This window comes from Rutidosis leptorrhynchoides, chromosome 3 (assembly GCF_046630445.1).
Source record: "Rutidosis leptorrhynchoides isolate AG116_Rl617_1_P2 chromosome 3, CSIRO_AGI_Rlap_v1, whole genome shotgun sequence".
NCBI lineage: Eukaryota > Viridiplantae > Streptophyta > Magnoliopsida > Asterales > Asteraceae > Rutidosis > Rutidosis leptorrhynchoides.
Genome location: NC_092335.1, coordinates 445,719,314 through 445,737,718, shown reverse-complemented (window position 1 = coordinate 445,737,718; position 18,405 = coordinate 445,719,314). Strand labels below are relative to the sequence as shown.

The 18,405-nt window shown below is 32.5% G+C and overlaps 1 protein-coding gene across 1 annotated transcript; it reads left to right on the top strand.

Annotated features, from left to right (window-relative positions):
* Positions 1-9,702: 9,702 nt before the first annotated feature.
* Positions 9,703-11,943, top strand: LOC139897949 (3-ketoacyl-CoA synthase 4-like). Its single transcript, XM_071880663.1, has 2 exons — positions 9,703-10,554; positions 10,961-11,943. Exons 1-2 carry the CDS (start codon positions 9,731-9,733, stop codon positions 11,664-11,666), a joined length of 1,530 nt encoding a protein of 509 aa, XP_071736764.1. The 5' UTR covers positions 9,703-9,730; the 3' UTR covers positions 11,667-11,943.
* The last annotated feature ends 6,462 nt before the right edge of the window (positions 11,944-18,405 follow it).

Here is an 18,405-nt window from a genome sequence, read left to right as displayed (position 1 = left end):
TTCACAGAGTTGAGCTTCGTATAATTCATTGATTTCTGGCTAACTCGATTACACAGAGAGGTCACAACAAGGAGAAAATGACCTTACATGATTTATTTTACCTTAAGTGTATTCGAGACCCAAGAGGCTTCGTAAATATCCCCTACTTTGTTGGTTTTATTTGTCTAAGATAGTGGAAGGAATACAGGAAGGCGGAATAATAGGAGGAGGTATTTTTGTTACTCTCATTGGAGAGTATTTGGGTGTAGATAGGGATCAAGAGGGTCCACTCTTGGTTTGTAGGGAACAGGATGATAATTTAGGATTGAAGGTCTATCAGGGTGCTAAGGTATTGAAGAGGAGATTCAATCAGGCAGTACCCTATGTTGGTCGTCATCCACATGTAGAAAGAGGTTCAGATGAGGAAATGGAGGAAGCAGATGACATTAGAGATGTCATTAGGGAGGCTATGACTGACGTCTACCAGCGTATAGATGAGGTAGAAATGACAAACCAGGATAGACATAGTCGATACGAGCAGTGGCAAGCCCGGAATGAGTACGAGCATTCTAGGCAATGACAGCATGATAGATGGCATTATCATCAGCATCAGATCATGAGCTAGCTATCACCTCAGGTACCAAATAACTACGTACCAACCCGACCTGCTTACTATCCTGCACACCAGCCCGATATGCGACCACCATTTACTCTCTACGACCCTAACCAGGCCTATCAGTACACCTATCACCAACCATGGAACCCAACCGACGACATGAACTGGAACCCCTATCCAGATTGATATAGTTCCCGTTGGTGATTTCTTTGATTTTTATCTTTTTATTATTTCTATTTATTTATGTTTAAACATATAATATTGTGATACTTTTATTGTAATGTTTAATATTTTTATTATGTTATACTAATATTTCATATTTGATTTGAAAGTGGGATGTTAAGTCCCATTTCAAATTATCATGCATGTTATTATTTGTATGTATGTATATTGTCAATTGTACACAACAGGGTAAAACAAGAGCATTTTCAAAGACTGGCATTAAGTTCAGCAAAAGCTACTAATTTTGACGACAAAACGAAAAACAAATGTGATGTAACAACAAGACGGAATGAACAAATGATGTGCACCATTTATCATTCAGCAAACAAACGCCAATATGTTTGGAAACTTTGGTAAAATTTAATCATTTTTCTACGCTAATCACCCTCAATAATTTAAATTGTTACTGATTTCTTGCAAATGAGGGCATTGCAAGATCTTAAGTGTGGGAAGGGGTTAAATTCTTTTGGATTTTTAAAATTTTAAACGTAAACACTTGGTTACCATTAAAAATACTAGTAACGCAGTAGTTGTATTAGAATCTAGTGATCTCTGATAATAAAGAACAGCCCTAGTCTTATATACTGACTACCCAATTCTAGTAAAATTTTTCAAAATTTTTAAATAAATGAATTCAAAATCATGTTTATACATATTTATGAATGATAAAACTAGGTGTTAACACCAAAATTATTGTTACCTCGGAAAAGACATAAATTGAGAAACAACCCAAAATGTTAGAATTCATTTAAAATGGAATAGAGGACAATAAAAAGGTAAAGAAAGGAAAATAAAAGCCAAGTGTGGGAAAAATTTACCAAGTTATTTAAAACATATATCAATATTTTTGTACAAATAATTGAAGATACTTTTGTTTTGGACAATTTTATCAGTTTTACCCAATTTCTTATAATATACTTGAAAGAAAAGATGGATCTACACGATGAATCAATTCCATCATTAAAAGGAATTAAAGTCTTCCGAAAAAGAAACGCGCTTCTTGATTTAGGTCAGGAAGTTGTCGTCCAGACCAGTTGTAGAGTCTACGAAAAACCTTGAAAATTTTTCTCGAAAATCAGCTGGAAATTCAAGGACCTCCGCATCAAACAGGGTCACCAAGTGGTCAGACTTATCCTAACCATGAGAGGATCTGTCTCGTAAAATGGGGAGGGCGCCGTGCAAATTAGCTTGATAAGACTAATGAATCAGATCCCCAGAAAGGATAATCTCCTTAAAGATCAAAAATCAGCTTTTAAGACTGATATTACTCAATCCTTGAGATTGATTTTTAAAGATTGAGAATTACAAACTCATGGAATTCGATGATATCTAAACTCGAGCTTGAACAATAAAATATTTTGATCAAATTACAAACTGATTTGTTTTCTGAAAACCCATTTTTAATGCGTTCATTACCATTGAACGTAAAATCCTAGGAATTCACCTGGAATTCATTAGGTCACCTGAACCAAATCGGGTGTCAACCGTAAGAACGGTGGTTGCATAGCATGGTCAAAGACAGGGCCTTGTGCCAGACCGAAAAACTATATGGTGATCTTTACTATTGCTCCTACCAAGGATAGTAATTGCATCCGACACGTTATAGACCATAATTAAAAGCATGTCACGGGACATTACCTTAACAGTTGCTTGTTCAACGCTTTCCTTTACAACCGGACGGTAGTTTACCGAAAGGTAATATACAGAGCAAGTAAACTGGACGTGTTGCTTTCCCAATACAAGGTTAGCAAGTGGGTGACATAAAACCATAAGTTTTGAGCTAAAATTTTCAAATCTGAAACCCACCAAACCCACAAAAATATTTTGCAAACACCGGTGAAGGGTTATTCCGGAAAACTTATCTAGGGTAAAAGCTAGATTGAATTCTCAAAAGTTCAAATGTTTTCATAAAGATCCAATTTCCTAAAGGATCTAAATTTTCATAGTCATGTGGGACTGTAAACCACAACGTTACTATCATTGTTTATACCGCAGTATAGAAATAATTGATGTACAAAGTGTAAAGAATAAAAGAAGTGATTCTAGTATTTTTATTTTCAAGACTATATTGCTTGAGGACAAGCAACGCTCAAGTGTGAGAATATTTGATAATGCTAAAAATGAACATATATTTCATAGCATTATCCCTCAAGAAAGACAAGCTTTTAGTTGCAATTGTTCTATTTACAAGTGATATTCGTTTAAATAATAAAAGGTGAAGACAAAAGACAGATTCAACGAATTGAAGACGCAAACGACCAAAAAGCTCAAAAGTACAAAGTACAATCAAAGTGGTTCAAATTATTGATGAAAAACGTCTCAAAATTACAAGAGTACAAGACGTGAAACGCAAAATACAAGATATTAAATTGTACGCAAGGACGTTCGAAAATCCGGAACTGGGACCAAAGTCAACTTTCAACGCGCGACGCAACGGAGCGAAAATTACAAGTCAACTATGTACATAAATATAATATAATATATAAATAATTCTTAAAATTATTTATATATTATATATATTTATTTAAAACCGTCGGCAAGAAGCAAACAACAATATGTGAGCTGGAATCCCAGGCCATGTGATCGCATGGCCAGGAAGTAGAAAAACCATGCGATAGCATGGCCCCAATATGCTGGCCACATCTATAAATTTCGCAGTTTTGGTCGAACAAAAACACATCTTTTTCTTTCTCCATCTCTCACGTATATATATATATATATATATATATATATATATATATATATATATATATATATATATATATATATATATATATATATATATATTATAATTTTAATTTTAATAATAATAAGGGTATGTTAGCGAATGTTGTAAGGGTGTAAGTCGAAATTCTGTCCGTGTAACGCTACGCTATTTTTAATCATTGTAAGTTATGTTCATCCTTTTTAAATTAATGTCTCGTAGCTAAGTTATTATTATGCTTATTTAAGCAGAAGTAATCGTGATGTTGGGCTAAAATATTAAAGATTGGGTAATTGGGTTTTGTACCATAATTGGGGTTTGGACAAAAGAACGACACTTGTGGAAAATAGACTATGGGCTATGATGTTATGCGAGGTGTATATAAAATAGTATTATTTTTAGTGCGAAAATACTATTAAATACGATACAATTTTACACAAGATATTTATTTATTTATATAATGGATATACTTAAACCTTGCTACAACACTTATAGGCAGTGTACCTAATCGTACAGTAGTGTAGTTTTTAGTAAGTCCGGTTCGTTCCACAGGGAAATCTTTAAACAAAGCTCAACGCTATATTAGTTTACTTTTATAAAAATACAAATATATATATAAGTAATATTATTATTATAAAGGGGGGTTTTTACCGTTTAATGACCGGTTTGTCAATTTTAAGACTTTAGTCGCAGTTAAAACCTAATGTAAAATATAAAATAAATACAAGACTTAAATTAAAGCGTAAAGTAAATAACGATAATGAAATTGCGAATAAAAAAAGTGCGATAAAATAAAATTGCGATAATTAAAAAGTACGATAATTAAAAGTGCGATTAAATAATAATAAATAAAAGTGCGATAATTAGAAGTGCAATTAAATATAAAATAAAGGAAATTAAATATGAAATAAAAGAATTATGCTTATTTAAACTTCCGTAATCATGATGTTTGACGTGTTGATTTTAGTTTTATGCCCATGGGTTAATTGTCCTTTGTCCTGGATTATTTAATATGTCCGTCTGGTTTTTGTCCATAACAGTCCATCAGTCATAAATATAAAGTGCGAGTGTCCTCGTCAAATTATTATTATACCCGAAGTTAAATATTCCAACTAATTGGGGATTCGAATTGTAACAAGGTTTTAATACTTTGTTTACAATTACACCAATTACCCTTGAATGTAATTTCACCCCTGTTTTAATTATTCTAGTGGCTATTAATCTATTCCCGTGTCCGGTTAAATGAACGATTATTCGTACATATAAATACCCCGCCCATCGTGTCCGATTGAGTGTATATGGTAATTTATAGGGACGCCCAATTGTAAATCTTTATATTAACATTAACAAACTTTCATTTAGTTAAACAAATATAAAGCCCATTAATAGCCCATAGTCTAATTTCCACAAGTGTCGTTCTTTTGTCCAAACCCCAATTATGGTACAAAGCCCAATTACCCAATTTTAGTAATTAGCCCAACATCATGATTACTTCGTTTTAAATAAGCATAATAATAACTTAGCTACGAGACATTAATATAAAAAGGTTGAACATAACTTACAATGATTAAAAATAGCGTAGCGTTACACGGACAGAATTTCGACTTACACCCTTACAATTTTCGCTAACATACCCTTATTATTAGAATTATAATTAAAATTAAAATTAAAATATAAATTATATATATATATTTTACGTATATATGAGAGAAGAGAGAAATAGAATATATTTTGCGATCAGAATTCGGTTGGCTTTATAAGGATTTTTGATTTTTGGGGCTCCGCGACTCGCGGTGAATTTTGCCTTCAAACTCCGCGAGTCGCGGAGTTTGAAATTCCAGCTCATATCTTGGAGTCTTTCTCTGCCGACGGTTTTTATTATATATATAATATATATATAATTAAAATAATTAATTATATATTATATTATATTTATATACATAGTTAACTTGTAATTTTTAGTCCGTTGCGTCAAGCGTTGAGAGTTGACTCTGGTCCCGGTTCCGGATTTTCGAACGTCCTTGCGTACAATTTTATATTTTGTATTTTGCGTTTTGAATCTTGTACTCTTGTAATTTCGAGACGTTTCTTATCAATAATTGGAACCTCTTTGATTGTCTTTTGTACTTTTGAGCTTTTTGGTCGTTTGCGTCTTCAATTCGTCGAATCTGTCTTTTGTCTTCACCTTTTATTATTTAAACGAATATCACTTGTAAATAGAACAATTGCAACTAAAAGCTTGTCTTTCTTAAGGAATAATGCTATGAAATATATGTTCGTTTTTAGCATTATCAGGCTATTAATGGGCTTTATATTTATTTAATTAAATGATAGTTTGTTAATTTAATATAAAGATTTACAATTGGACGTACCTATAAATAACCATATACACTCGATCGGACACGATGGGCGGGATATTTATAAGTACTAATAATCGTTCATTTAACCGGACACGGGAATGGATTAATAGTCAATGGACTTATTAAAACAAGGGTGAATTATATACAAGGACACTTGGTGTAATTATAGTTTAAGTCCCCAATTAGTTGGAATATTTAACTTCGGATATAAGGATAATTTGACGAGGACACTCGCACTTTATATTTATGACTGATGGACTGTTATGGACAAAAACCAGACGGACATATTGAATAATCCAGGACAAAGGACAATTAACCCATGAGAATAAACTAAAATCAACACGTCAAACATCATGATTACGGAAGTTTAAATAAGCATAATTCTTTTATTTCATATTTAATTGCACTTTTAATTATCGTACTTTTTAATTATCGCAATTTTATTTTATCGCACTTTAATTTATCGCACTTTAATTATTGTCATTTACTTTACGTTTTAAATTAAGTCTTTTATATATTTAAGATTTTACATTAGGTTTTAACTGCGACTTAAGTTTTAAAATCAACAAACCGGTCATTAAACGGTAAAAACCCCCTTTTATAATAATAATACTACTTATATTTATATATATATATATATATATATATATATATATATATATATATATATATATATATATATATTTATATATATATATATATATATATATATATATATATATTTACAAATATAGTTTTAAAAATATAGCGTTAAACTTGGCGAGTTCCCTGTGGACGAACCGGACTTACTAAAAACTACACTACTGTACGATTAGGTACACTGCCTATAAGTGTTGTAGCAAGGTTTAGGTATTTCCACTCTATAAATAAATAAATAACTTGTGTAAAATTGTATAGTATTTAATAGTATTTTCTAGTAAAAATTAATAGTATTTTATACCCCTTCGCTTTAACATCACCAACGTTAACCTTAAAGGGTTTAACTGACTTTGAGGATAGAATTTTAGGTACATGAATAAAGTGGTATATCCCTAAAAGAAAGTCTCAGCTTTTCTTAATCCTAGTTGGTTTAACTACAGTAACATTCCTCCACTTAATACTACTAAGCTATGCCTCAACATTAACAGATGCGCAATCTTAGATATCCTAAGGTACTGCTAATTGGGTTAAAGGTCTCTCCTTTGCGATCACTTACTCAACTCCGGATCATCTTACAACATCTCATGAACGTTGCTTCTGACGCGAATCATGCTTTTGAGTAAGCCAGTGTTCACTGAACTCTATATTGCCTACTCTAATCACAACCTAAATGGGCAACTCTTCTTTAACGGATAAGTGATTAACCGTACGTAGGTACTATTTCCCTATTGTGACGTTAAGCACACATAATTACTTACCTTGTATCCTAGGGTTGATCAGTCCTAATACTAGGTTATAGCCACGTGAGTAAATGGAAAGGGTGGTTCGTAAAATAGACTTCTAAACCGTCAAGGTTTCAGCATAACAATAGCATAAGTTTCAGATAAGATATTCAACACATAATAAACATTCGTACGGATAGACAATCATGCAAGATGAAAGCAACTTAAAGTAACAAAATAACTTTATTAGATTAAGGAAGGCGTTCACCGTTTACAGACGAGATCTGGACCATTACAAGTGCTGACATCCTCTAGACCGCTCCTAGTACAATCTTCGACGTTCGCCTCCGGTACTTAATTTCCTGCTCGGAGGTGAGACGGCCTTGAAAGCTTCTAGTGAGAGAAAGTGTATTGTAGTGAGAGAGTGTGAAGAGGTGTGTGGAAAACGGATGACAAATGCCCTTTATTTATACTTGAAATTTTGCTGGGAAATGAATGGCAGGCCGTATGGCAAGCCGTTTTCACAGGCCGGTGACATGGCATGCCGTTTGTCATGTGGCAAGCCGTATGGCAGGCCGTATGGTACGCCGTTTGGTCTCTGGTCTTGCTGTTTTGCTTTGATCGTTTTGCTCGTTCCCGGGATAGTAACTTGGTTTCCGAGGTCGTAACTTGTCTTTCACCGTTTTCACTCCGATTCTCTTGATTCTTTTTGCATCGTCTTTGTAATTGAGAAATCTACAAAATCAACCAACAAAGTGATTATTTTGGCCATAAAGCTTGGAACTTTATTATTTTTGGGCCCTAATATCGAGGTAAAAATGTGACTTTTTAGCCAATATCAAGCCAGAGAAATAGAGATCCAACCACTGATACCAACTTCGGGTGAGAGCACCAACTAATCCAGATCAGATGGAGAAAAATCTCAAGCAAAATCAGATGAACAAGAGAATGTTGCCTAAACCGGTGAATTAATAAAATTCCGGCCATCTTCTTGAGGAAGAAGAAACAACACCAGGGAAGAACGATAGTAGTTAGAAACATTGGTGGCTGGACAACCTTCATACCGCTGGAGAGTGGCTGTCGGAGGAGGGAAGCGGAATTGGGAAAGAGGCAAATCGGAAAGAAATTACTAACTACTGGACATCCGGCGAGGTGCCGGAGGACAGGAAACGACGCCTGAGACAAGTTACAAAACAGCAAAAGGAAGATCGGAGGTACATTTGTAGGACAGTTGAGGGGATATTTATAGTCTGTTTGTTACATTTGTAGGACAAAATGGGTGGGTACATTTAGAGCCGTTTCACCGCGTTATTCAGAACCATCATGTGCCATACAAATACCAAGTACGTACTTCCTTAGGAGTAGTTTCCCATCTTGATTGGAAGTATGAAAGACTTAATTACTGATTCAGGTCACATGAATAATTCATACGGAGTATATCTTTACCATACTGCATGTCCATACACGTAAAAATTGTAATTGTAAACATTTGTAGCTCATTAACTACGCTTGGTGTGTCATTTATGGATTGCATTCAAAGAATTGGTACCTCAGTGGAGTTTTTGACTTTTGGTGCCTTGCAAAAAATCAATTGGTTTTTGAACTACATTGATATGGCTCCATGTTTGTAAATTAGTTTTATGCTAACAGTATTAATTTTGTATTAATATGTTTGTTTGAACGTTTCTTTATAGCGTCGACTACATTGTCTTTACAAACTATATTAGACTCGCATTTTCAAAACTGAAAAATTAAAAAGTTATATATGAACATGAATTTTGTAGGGATACTTACAAAGATTGCAACATCTTCATTCTATCCCATTCAATTTCACTAAGTTCCTTCAATCTTGGACGAACATATTTGCTAGTCGAATGTAACCTAAGAGATCAACAAGTTTAATTTACGATACGAAAATTTAAGGGTTAGTTTTTGAATGTTACGTCGCGATATTAAAATATGCTTAGCAAGATCATCTTTTAGATAACAACCGATACTTTTATAATATACACTCTCTTAAATAGTATGAACATAAAAATAAAAATTATCAGTTTATTATATATATCCGTATGTCACTATCTGCATGTTTCTAAAACTACTAACCTAAACGCAATCCAACATTAACCCATTAACCCAACAAATACTAAAAAAACACGACTTGGTGTAGTTTTCTATCCCTTTCGATTTTGCTCAATACTTCACTATGTTTCTTTACTTCACTGTATAATTTAAGGCCACATGTATTTAAGTAATGTTACAAGTAATAATAGTAATCTTAAAATAATATAACCAATTATTGAAGAAATCATTTAATTGATTGACACGTGGACCCTTTGCAGTTGATAGTTGCATCAACTTTTATGTCACAAAAGTTGTATCCACCTCTTCTACCATCTTTTAACTCTATATATATGTACATCTTTATTTCTCTATATATATTCACCCACCCTTCACAAAGTACAATCATACTTCAACTCTTCAACCACCGATGTCCACCACTTCCCACCACCACTCCGCCACCGCCGTCGAAATCCGACCACCGTCACTGCCACTGCCTAATCTTCTCAATAGTGTTAAACTAAAATATGTAAAATTAGGATACCATTACCTTATGAAACACATTCTCACTTTTAGTTTCCTTCCTATTATAACAATCATAGCCGTCCACGTGTCCCAATTAAACGTTGATGACATAAGTAAATTATACATCCAACTCCAGTACAATCTCATACTTGTCATGTCTTTATCCGGTGCTATTGTACTCGGGTTAACTGCTTACCTTATGACCCGACCCAGACCCGTTTACCTAGTTGACTACTCTTGTTACCGTCCTCCTGACAACTTAAAAGTTCAATTCGACATTTTCATGGAACGATCAAAGGTACACGGCGGTTTTAACGATTCAGCGTTAGAGTTTCAAAGGAAGATTCTAGAAAGATCTGGATTAGGAGAAGAAACTTATCTTCCGGCAGCTTTGCATTGCATTCCGCCAGCACCTTCAATGGCGGCTGCTAGAGAAGAAGCGGAACAAGTTATGTTTGGCGCACTTGATAAACTGTTTGAATCGACTAATATTAATCCGAAAGATATTGGAATATTGGTTGTGAATTGTAGTCTTTTTAATCCTACTCCTTCTCTATCTTCTATGATAGTGAATAAGTATAAACTTAGGGGAAATATTAAAACTTTTAATCTCGGTGGTATGGGGTGTAGCGCTGGTGTGATTGCGGTTGATTTAGCCAAAGATATGTTACAAGTGCATCGCAATACTTACGCAGTTGTTGTCAGCATGGAAAACATAACTCAAAACTGGTTAGTGATACATAGCGGTTATATGTTGACTATAAACTGTCACTTATTGACTTTAAGTATGTTAACGAAGTTGTCATTACAAAAAATTCAAAAAGGAAAAAAAAAAAAAAAAGATGAAACGTATATTGGACTATTGTTAAGATGCAAATATGTATTGTACATAAAGATTTTGACTATTACTTTTATAGTGATGGTTATGATTATTTAATTGTACAATATTTTTCTACATCTTAACAACAGCAGTTTTAAAAGTTAGGATTGGAAAAATACAAAATATAAACAAGAAGAAATGACAGATTACACTCAAACATGGATATAATTAGTTGCACTCATCACTATTCAAAAAACTAATATATACTACGATTTAATTAGTTTTGTGCTAATTCTGGTTTATGTACATTTCCAGGTATTTCGGTAACAAAAAATCAATGTTGATCCCAAACTGTTTATTTCGTGTTGGCGGTGCGGCAGTGTTATTATCTAACAAATCATGTGACAAAAGTCGAGCAAAATACAAGCTTCTACATGTAGTTCGAACCCATCAGGGTTCGAACGATACAGCATTCAACTGTGTCTATCAAGAACAAGACGACGATGGAAAAATCGGAGTTAGCCTTTCAAAAGATCTAATGGCGATCGCAGGGGGAGCGTTAAAGGCGAACATAACAACTTTAGGACCACTTGTCCTACCTATAAGTGAACAACTTCTTTTTTTTGCAACTTTAATTGCTAGAAAAATAATGAATACAAATGTTAAACCATATATACCGAATTTTAAATTGGCTTTTGATCACTTTTGTATTCATGCTGGTGGAAGGGCTGTAATTGATGAATTAGAAAAGAATTTGCAATTATCTGAAGAACACGTTGAGCCATCTAGGATGACGTTATATCGGTTTGGGAACACGTCATCGAGTTCAATATGGTATGAGCTGGCATACACGGAGGCAAAAGGGCGTATGAAAAAAGGTAACCGTGTTTGGCAAATTGCATTTGGAAGCGGGTTTAAATGTAACAGCGCCGTTTGGGAAGCCGTTAGATCCGTTAAGTCGACCGATAGTAACCCATGGGCAGATTGCATACATAAATTTCCTGTTGAAATAAAAGTTTGATTTTAAATTGAGTGGTGATTGTTGATAATACACATATGTTTAGGTGTGATTGGATGAAAAGATAACGGCTTTAAATTTTTTTTTTTTTCTGTTTTTTTTTTTTTTTTTTTCCCTATAAGAAAATGTTGGACTCATAAATACGTGGTTGCCTGGTTGGTGTCTATAATGTTATTTCTTTTTTTATGTACAGATTTAATTTAATTTAATGTGATTGTTGGATGTATTTAATTTTTTTACTCACAGGCCACGTTTTTTCTAATCAAGTGCATATTGGTACAAGTTTTGATGATGCCTTTTATACTTTTTAGTTACATTTTTACTTCTAGATGAAAGGTGAGTAAACGAAAGAGAGCAGAGATTTTAGGACCTTATTATGTTAAAACGTAAGGATTTTAGTTTCCATTATAAAATTTTGAATTTCAATAAAGTAACGGAAGTCGTCATTTAAAGTCGTTCTCCCAACATGACGGCATAACACTTGTTGTAAATATGAGTTTCGAAATCGGATTTTTGAGAGTCGTGTAATCACTTTCAGATCAAAGTATTTCGATGGTACTATCGAAATCTTCAATCGGATAAAACTCAGAATTTTGAACAATGAATCTGTGTTTTTTGTGTGTATGAATTTGAAAACGTACCAGATATTAAATAACCAAAAACGGGGTTTATAACTGTCGAATAGCAGTTCCTTCTATAACTGCCGAATGGCAGTTTCAATAACTGCTAAAAAGAGGTTCAAAACTGGGCTTCTTATTTTGGACCCCGCCAGGGGTTGCCACCCCTTGGACCCCGCTATCGGGGGCGCTGCCCCCCGAACCCCCGTCATAATTAAGATAAGTTCAAACAAGTGTGCACTCCACACTTTCCCGAACTTGTTCGAGATTTATCAAGATTATATTACACTTAAATCATATTGGTGAAACAAATCACCAACACCACTGCGGTTATAGTAGACCGTCGTAGTAAGTTGATTGACTAGTCATGTTTCGTACCACTTGATCCGTAACCCTAAATAGAATTGGTTGGGACTAAGCACTTAATACGGTTAGGAACGAGTATAGTCAGCCACCCTATCTATAAGTTACGTCATTTATTTAATACTAGTATAAGTAGTTTGTTTTCCTTGCGCCGCTAAAGTTTGATTAGTAGAAGCTAGTTGTGTCGTTATCGTCTTATCTTGTTAGAAACTTGTCTAATATAGACTTTTCAAGCATACTGTTTAATGTCTGGTTAGAAATCACCTTAGATTTTTCATTTTATGAAGACTTTAATATCAGTTCATAAGTTTATTTAGAAAATTAAAGAATCATTGGTGTAACGGAATCAAAGTCATCTTCTAAGACCATTCCCAACTAAGAGATTCTTTATTACCGTCACATCAGTGTGTCATATCAGCTTTCTCTCTTCACTTCCTCTCATCACATACCACTACAAACAATGACATACTCCCACTCTATCACATATCTCATAACATTAATTAAATAAATTAGTTACAAGCTGTTTATGTTATAAGTACAAGTAAAATCTGAGAGAAACTACTTGCCAGTTATTTACTCGTGCTCACATATACTTGAGAAAGACATTGGCCAAGGCGAAATGGAGAGAGAAGGTTGAGGGAAAGTGAGGGCACAACTATTGCCAACGGTGCCCTCGAAAATTTGTTTTGAGGGCGGGTGAGAAAACTTACCATTAGGAGTGGCCTAAAATCACTCTCAATCATGATATCCTTCCTCACTTCCACATGAGCGCCAAATCACATTTTATTATTATTATTATTATTATTATTATTATTATTATTATTATTATTATTATCATCATCATCATTGTTAGTAATATTATTATTATTATTATTATTATTATTTTCCAATTATTATAACAGCTATTTTTAGTTTGAGAAACGCGTAAATATAATATAATCATACTTTTATACAAACTTTTATTCCAAAACACAAATACGGTTACATTTTTTTAAACTACGACATAACTAAACTAAAACACAAATAAATATTAAAAAAAAGTTTCTTTTTCGGAATCTGTATAACAACGGCAATCAAAATCGTAAGAAGGTTGAGAGGGTATATAATGGCCATCCTCTCCATTTTGGGCATTTTCGGCGATTTACATCAACTTAAACTTTCTTCATCTTCCAAAACTAAATAAAGAGAAATTCGATTTGAAGGTAGATCGACTGTTTCTTTTTATACAGTACCATTGTTCGTCGGTACGAAGGTACGTAGCGGACAATTCCGAAACACAATTATCTTCATAATTCAAAACGCCGATATGTTCGAACTGTACCTTTTGTTTTAAAAATGCTAACAAGTCTTGTAAACCAAAGTTGCGAACGTTAATTTCTTCGAACGAAGCTTTTGAAGCACGAACATAATCGTAAACTTTATATTCATTACGAAATTCACTTGGGTAATACACGTCGAATGATACAATGATCAGAGGAATGTCAACATTTTTGGGTGACATAAATTGAAATGGTATAGGTGGGGTTTTCTTCGGTTCGGTTTTCGATTTATTCCTTTAGGTGTATTCGGTTTTAATTTTTTTTTTTGGGTAAGACCGAAAACTGAACCGAAAACTGAATCGAAAACCGAACAGAAACCGAAATCGAATTCAAATTCATTTCGGTTTCGGTTAAAGCCGAAAATCTTGAAAATATTCATAACCATCGTAGTTTAATGGTGGCGTTATTGATGTTTTCGTAATTTACAACCTAAAACAATGACATATTATTAATTTATCAATTATTCATTGATTTATTAATATTTATAGCAAAATTGTGACATTTACTGCTTCCGCTATTAAGTATAATAACATAATTCTTTGAGTAACATAATTAATTTAGGCTACCAAATCGTCAAATGAGTGGGAACCTATTTAGATAAGTGAATCCCAAAATATAATGACATTAAAACATAAATATACAAATTAAATATATTAAAAATTTTGATTTCGGTTTTGAATTCAATTTTCGGTTTAACCAAATTCATAATTTTCAAAACCAAAAATCGAATTCAAATTCGTTTTTGGTTTTACTCGATCCGAAAACCATTTTTAAATTTCGGTTCGATTTTTTCCCCGTGTGATTTCGATTTGATTTTCCGGTTAAACGGTTTCAAACCAAATACTGACTACCCTTATGGTATATGAGAAATTCTAGATTGATAATGGTAAATATAGTGTGATATAAATTGAAATAATAGAAGTGTGATATAAATTGTGATGGTATAGGAGTATATATAGTGAAAGGTTTGAAAAAAAAATAATATTAAAAAAAATTATAAAACGGATATATAGCCGTTTAAATTCAAAATTTGTACTATTTTCTCGTTCTCAATGATGATTGAAAGCGACAAAGTTTAGGGCGAAGTGGCTGGAGGCGGGTGAAGGCGAGTGAGAGCATGTAAAATGCCAAACGGCGCCCTCAGAATTTTGGTTTGAGGGCGGGTGAGAGCGGTAACCTTTGGGAGTGGTCTAACAAGTTTTTCTAACAATATGGTTGATATCAAAATCCTAGGTGTCCAACTTACCTTTTTAATAAATATATGAACTTACTATAAGGTTGTTCAATCGAATCATATATAAATAATATTAACTAGCTATTTTTTCCGTCTTAATTTAATAGTTCTGAATTGACTTTTTTTTTTCTTATCTTTGACTCTAATTAATTTTTTTGTGTTATACAATACAAGATGATGAAATTTATATGAATAATTTAAGTTTTATATGTGTTTTTATTTAATATAACTTTCATCAAGTATTATATAAAAAAAAATTTACAGTTAAAGTTATAAAAAAGTCAACACATAATTATAAAATTGACACGGAAAAAGTATTAACTAGCTCCCTAATACATACGTTTTAGGAAAAAATACAAATAAAAACTGACCACTACATACGTTTTAATATTAATAAACTACATTTACGTTTTGATCCCTCCAACTTATTTAGAAATGTCATTTTTGTCCGAAATTAATAATCATCTTATTATTCCAAAATCATATTGTGATGACCCCGTCAATACACTTAACGGCTCCGTCACTTGGTCTCACAGCTTAATCGAACTTTAAATGAATTTAATAAACAACATTGCATTCTTTTATTCAAAAAGTTTCTCAAAAAAGAAATTTACCAAAATATGTAGTCTAAACAAACCCAACATATTAAATAACCAAAGTTGACATAAAACATTGTCAACCAAACACCCACAAGTTTAAATAATTCAAAAAGAGAATGCAAGTTCAATGTTTCATAAATTGTTTAACAAAATCTGCCCAAATGCATGCAGACACTCTAAAACAGCGGAAGCACCAAACAAATCAAGTACTTGTGAAAACATGCGAGTAAACTGTCAACAAAAATGTTGAGTGAATTATAGGTTTAAATAAACGAATAAACTTTAGACCACAAGATTTAAAATGTTAGAAAACATAAAATATTATTCCATTATCTATGAGCCACCTGGTAACCACTTAACCATTTACTTACCCTTGCCAAACACAATATATACACTGAACAGGTGTATCTTCAAATAAATACGAAGTACTAATACATTTCGATTATAAATTGCTAGCACGACTAGCTCGAAATTGGGTTGTCAAGCCCGATAGATCTATCCATAGGATTCGCGTTCACCAGTAGAAACCAATGATTACAGTTTCCAGACTAGGGAATATTTTCGTTCAACTCATAATGAATAATTTATATTTAATTGCCACTTGTGTCTAAACGTAAAACAAAATGTATGTAATCACATCCCAAAAATACTTTAAAAAGTATGAAAAACGGAACTATAACTCTCCTTAACGTAAACGAAGTAGTAACACAGAAAACGTGAACTGCACGAAGTAAAGTGATCAAGAATGATCACAACGCCGACCTATAAATAAAGCAGGTCGATATAAATAACTAACTTAGGTCAAGTCTTAGCATGATAGCTATAGTACTTGTTGCAAGTAATCATAGAATAACACTCAGTATGCTTCAGTTTGATCAGAACAGCGTAAGGACACGTACTTTCTATATTTAGAAAGTTTCTATTTTTAGCAGGTTTTCATTTTTGAAAAATTTCTATTTTAGGAAAGTTTCTATTTTTGGAAATTTTTATTTTGGGAAAGTTTCTATTTTAGGAAAGTTTCTATTTCTGTAAAGTTTCCATATTTAGAAAGTTGCTATTTTTGGAACGTTTATAAATTAGGAAAGTTTCCTTAATTATAAAGTCAACAAAAGTCAACTGAAAGTCAAAGTCAACCGAAAGTCAACTCAAAAGTCAACCTTGGTCAAACATAGTCAACATTGAATTTTAAAGTATAAATTATATTAATAATATAAGTTATAATGTTATTTAAAGTCATATATGTATAATCATGCCATATCATAAGTTTAATTAAATTAAAATGAATTCTTAAAGTTACATAAGTTTAAATGATATAATTAATATTGCATAAGTATTTAATTAATTAATTAAATATTAATCATAACTTAAGTATTATTAATTAATAATAAATTTTAATCATCTCATAAGTATTATTAATTAATAATGAATTATTAATCATATCATAAGTTTTAATTAAAATTATTAAATCATAAGTATTTAATAATTGAATTATAATTAAATAATAACTAAGCCTTATAATAATTAAATAATTAATTAATCCTTATTATAAGTCTTATTATAATAATCTCATAACATAAGTTTAATACTTACCATAAGTATTTTTCATTAATAATAAAAGTATTATTAATCATAAGTTTAATTAAAAGTTTCATTAATCAAAATGTAATTAATAATGATATAATAAATATGTATATCATAAGTATTAAATTTAATTAATCACTTTTGTATCATAAGTAATTTAATGATAATGAAAATCATTATTTTATATCATAAGTTAGATGTTATAACCATAAGTTTTAATTAAAAGTTCATCAGGTCATAACTTGAGCCCCGGGTATCGGTTTTCGGCGAGTCTTATATATATCTCCGCCTAACCAAACTACTCGACACATTAGTGCACTCAAGAACACCCCAAGAACAGCCACCAAGTCGTGACCATCAGCCCTAATTCAACTTGGGACTTTAATCCGATCAAAAACAAGTTTTAGTCATAACGGGTGATTCGTGGCTCGGATTCCGATGACCCGAACATGAAAACACCATTTTAATCACAAAAATGGTCCCAAAATGGTCACAAAGTTGGACCAAACCTGAACACATTCGTTCTTATATTTTGATTTCATGAAAACGCCATTTTAATCACAATTTAAGTTCCGGGAATCGAAATAACATGAATACGGAGTCTAAAATCAATGTCTTGATGAGAGGAACACATCTAGAAACTTTAATTTAACATTTACATCAGTTAAGTTTACAGAAATGATCGAATAAGCTGCTGTCCAAAATCAACCAAACCGAAATCATGAATTAACGAGTGATTCTATGCATCAATTCAATAATACAACAACATACAATTACTATAGCATCAAAATAAGATCATAATCAGTAAAAATAAGTATAAATGAAAAAGCTAGGGTTAGGGTTTATACCCTAATCAAGAATCGAGAAGAAGAGGATGAAAGAACGCGAAAATAGCAACCCGATTATGTAACAAGCCTTGAGAAATGATGAAGAATCCTTGATATGATGATGTTGGCAGATTATGATGATGAAGGTGGAGGTGTGGGTCGTTCAAGGAGAGGAGAGAAAAAAAAAATAAGGTGCTAGGCT

What these genes read in the sequence shown, in the direction of transcription:
- LOC139897949 (XM_071880663.1), top strand. Translation starts at nt 9,731, where the DNA reads ATGTCCACCACTTCCCACCACCACTCCGCCACCGCCGTCGAAATCCGA. An exon ending in GAAAACATAACTCAAAACTG is followed by an intron (nt 10,555 to 10,960) that starts GTTAGTGATACA and finishes GTACATTTCCAG; the next exon opens with GTATTTCGGTAACAAAAAAT.